At 39.3% G+C, this 4,003-nt stretch overlaps 1 protein-coding gene across 1 annotated transcript in view; it reads left to right on the forward strand.

The window, feature by feature from the left end:
• Positions 1-903: 903 nt before the first annotated feature.
• LOC101854260 (dual specificity tyrosine-phosphorylation-regulated kinase 4) overlaps positions 904-4,003 on the forward strand; it is a gene marked incomplete in the record, with an annotated part of 36,037 nt that continues 32,937 nt past the window's right edge. The window contains 1 exon segment of the mRNA XM_035970093.1: positions 904-2,026. Coding sequence (XP_035825986.1) covers positions 1,796-2,026 — 231 coding nt within the window.

Genomic DNA, 4,003 nt, shown 5'->3' on the forward strand with positions numbered 1-4,003 from the left:
GATAATGATGTCAGTGAGTGCAGCCGAAGTGTTTCCCGCACGTTTCTTTACTAATTATGATAATTAATAATACAATCATTTCTAATAATTATCATCATGCAAGAAGTGCCAGACTTGAAGCAGCAAATGTTTCAGCAGAATCATGGTTGTTCACTCACGACTCTAAACGGAATCTGATTTCTTTATGTTATATCCGAGGTCAACATGTCTCTGTCTGATGATTACTAAGTTTTTCTGCTCAGTACCTAGTTTCGAGACATTTGACGTCCAACATTTTGAGTTTCACATCATGTCGAGCTTTTAGAAAAGCAAAGATTCTGTATAACACGATGGTTCACTCCTCTCTTTGAACCAATTAAAAATTTAAAAGCCCCTTTTAAAAAAGCGCCCGCTTTGCGAAGAGTTACCCTACTTGTTGTGTGAAAAAAAATCAAAGTCAAACTAACAAGTTTTTAAAATAAATGATAACCTACATTTCGGAATAACGCCTTTTAAAAAAGGTTACGCTGTCGAAAAATCCTCTTCAGGAGAACTGTTTTCTTCGTTTAATTTGGCTTTAAAACGAGAGGCGAGAGGTCATTAAAATTTACAAAACCCCCAAAACTCCGCACTGAGCGAACCGGAACAGCTGATGCAAAATGCGCAAGGGGGTTTATTTCTATTTTTTCTTCTGGAGAAACGAAAGAGAGCTTCAAAACCTTGACCTTGACCATCAATGATTTATTTATAGAGGTACCATCCATGTCCAGGTACTGTTTTAGCCTCTTTTTCCTGTCTGCGGATTATTATTCTTTTTTTCCCCAATTTAATGGAGTTCAAAACAAAGACTGTAGCGATATCTGTACCAATGCGCGGACTTCCGCGGACACATTTTTGGCCGAGGAACTATCTTGTTATGTACGATCTTTGATGTCGTTGTCTGATGATTACAAAGTTTTTCCTACTTAGTACCTAGTTTTGATACATTTGATGTCAACGATCTTGAGTTTCACATCATGTCGAGCTTTTAGGAAAGTAACTCTTTGAATATCTTGATAGTGACTCCGAATAATCTTACAATTTGAATAGCGCAGATAGACTATTTGTTAGTAACTCGAAACGGCCACAAAAATGTCAGATAGAACGTTGTAATTCTGAGGTAGCGAGGTGCTATTGTTTTGGCTAACCTTTTAGATAATTGTTTGCCAACCTGGGCATCCACCAGTGGGTGATTGATTAATTCTGGTGTGCGGTGGGGATCACCCACACTTATTATTCAATGTCCTGTTTTGAAATGCATGAACGTAGGTGGTACGAAGAAGTATGGCTTCTTCTCGTTTATTTTCTTCTCCTTCTTCTATTTGTTATTCTATTTTCCCTCTTAAAGGTAGCAGTAGCAAGGGAGGGTGTCGGCTATAAAAGGGTGACAGGTGCTGTTTTAGATCTGTATAAAGGCCAGTGCATACGTGGGGCAAAAACTTAACGGTTAAAGTATTTCTTATATGTATAGTATCTTTACACTTCACAGCTGTCGGCCCATACACGGGGCAAATGTTAAAACTAAAAAAAAAACCCAAATCAACAGTCTACAGGCAGGCAATTTGATTTGTTATTGAAATTGTGATCCGATGGAACAACTTTTCATACAATGACATTTTCGGTTTGAAATGTGACGTAGTCGGTGGGCACCCTGTTTAAGATTGGACAACCAAAACAGGCGATTATTACAAAACATATATATACAAAATAGCAACAAACAAAAGCGGCTACCGTGAGCCACCAAGGCCGTGTGCGCTCACCCCCAGCAGCGCCAGCCATGCGTGACAGTTTCCTGCAGCAGCTCAAATTGTTCCTTACGGAGGGGGACCACGTCATGTCTGCGCAGGCGGAAGTGGTTGCCACTGCGCATCCGGAAGTAGTGCCTGGCACAGCTGAAGAGGAAGACGAGGCGGAAGTGGAAACAGAGTTTCGGAATGGGAAACGAGATAAAAAGAAATTAAAATTTCCCATTGTAGCCAACGGGAGAGCAAAGAGGAGAAAAAAGAAAGTAAGTATAGAATTTTTAATATCTGTGTCAGTAAAAGTTGTACGGCACCTGTGGCATAAATCCGTCTTAATTGTATTATAAATTGCAGAGATTAGATGTGTTACTAATAAGGCGAAAAATTTTTTTTTTTTAATTATTCAAAAAGGAGGAAAGATAGGGACGATTCTGTTTCGTAGGAAAGAAGGAGCTTAACATATTTCTTCAGCACTCACCAACCACCCACAAACTTATTTTTTTTTCTGTCTGTTAAGCCGCCTGTGCCCTATATCCGTCGTGAACTTTGAGGAGTCATCGTTTACCTGCACACAAATGACCGAGTTTGATTCCTTTTAGAGGCGAAATTGAATTAACGTGAAATCAATAGACAGACTGATTGATTAGCTAATTGGATTTAAATGTTTTATGCCGCCTGTCAACACGATGTAGACTATCAAAATATAGCCGCCGGGGTGTTTCCGCCCTTTCTACCAAAGCTACCCGGGCCGAATAGATTCAACATTTCTATAACAAACAGCCAAAGATATTAGACTCCCCTCCACCCCCCCCCCAAAAAAAAAAGGAAAAATGAAAAAAAAAAAAGAAAAATTCTCCTCACGATAATCAAACCCACGTCCGGCGAAGAGCACTACCATCTTACAACAGATGCAGGCCGAAGGTCGTATTTAGTGGGCCAAATTTGGGTCACCGTGACGTCATGTGCACACAAAAAAAAAATCCCGAAAAAAAATCGATAAAATATTTTGTTTCGAAATTAATCTTTTCACTTAAATCTATAACATCGCGTTTGAACAATTATTGAGGAGGTTTATTTTTAGACGGTGAGCCATTTTGTCGTGTATTGCCGCAAGTTTCACGTTCAATCGACCACTTGCTCTTTCTTTCTTTCTTTCTTTCTTTCTTTCTTTTCTTTCTTTCTTTCTTTCTTCCTTTCTTTCTTTCTTCCTTCCTTTCTTCTTTCCTTTCTTTCTTTCTTTCTTTCTCTTTTTCTTTCTTTTTGTCTTTCTTTCTCTTTTTCTTTCTTTTTGTCTTTCTTTCTTTAATTCATTGTTGTTCTTTCTTTCCTTAGATTCTTTCTTCATCTTTCAAATTCTTTTGTTTTCTTTCTGCCGTCTTTCTTTTTTATCCTTTCATTTTTTCTTTCTTTAATTCTTTTGTTTTTCTTTCTTCATTCCTTTTTTGTTTCAAGGGTGTTGGGTCGATACTCTCACAACATTCCAATACCGTGAAACAGCCTTGACCTCTCTGTGCTCCTCAAGGTTACGGCGATAGTCTCTCAGTGTCTCTGCCTCAATAATTGACAATGTGGTTAGATACAGATACACATGCAAAAAACCCACACAAAAACACCCCCTCCACCAAAAAAAAACCCAACAAAAAACTTGGCTGACGAAAAAAAACCCACTACCGTCGTGTCCCTTGTGCTTTGTCAGCGAAATATTCACACACGATCATGAAATCTTACTTCCACTGGCGTTTGTAGTGTAGAGGTTAGTTTTTGTAAGAGTTTTACGGCACAATTAGGTCAAAAGATGCCAAAGATTAGAGGTGTTACAAGTAGAAAATACATGTACTAACAAACATAAGTTTGAAGGAGTGACAACGATAAGGACGAAAGATATTTGATAGGAAATAAGGAACAAACCACACCAGAGTACCCAACAATCACCCACATGACCGATAAATCAGACTTCCCCACTGTGTCTACAGTGTATGGTTAGGCGGTTCCTCAAGGCACTTAGAGTACCCAAGTTCGATTCTCGTGTCGAGAGGTTTTTATGCGGTATATCGGTCTTCCTGTTAGGATGCTGTATCCCTCTCAGACCTGGTCGGCTCCGATACGCGGTGTAGAAGCCTGCCTTCTTGATGATTTAAACTATGTTTATGATGACCAAACAAAATGTCTGTCCGTACGTGTGTTTATATGTCTCTCCCTCCCTCCCTCCCTCCCTCCCTCCTTCTCTCTCTCTCTCTCTCTCT

This window comes from Aplysia californica, unplaced genomic scaffold (assembly GCF_000002075.1).
Source record: "Aplysia californica isolate F4 #8 unplaced genomic scaffold, AplCal3.0 scaffold00219, whole genome shotgun sequence".
Taxonomy (NCBI): Eukaryota; Metazoa; Mollusca; class Gastropoda; order Aplysiida; family Aplysiidae; genus Aplysia; species Aplysia californica.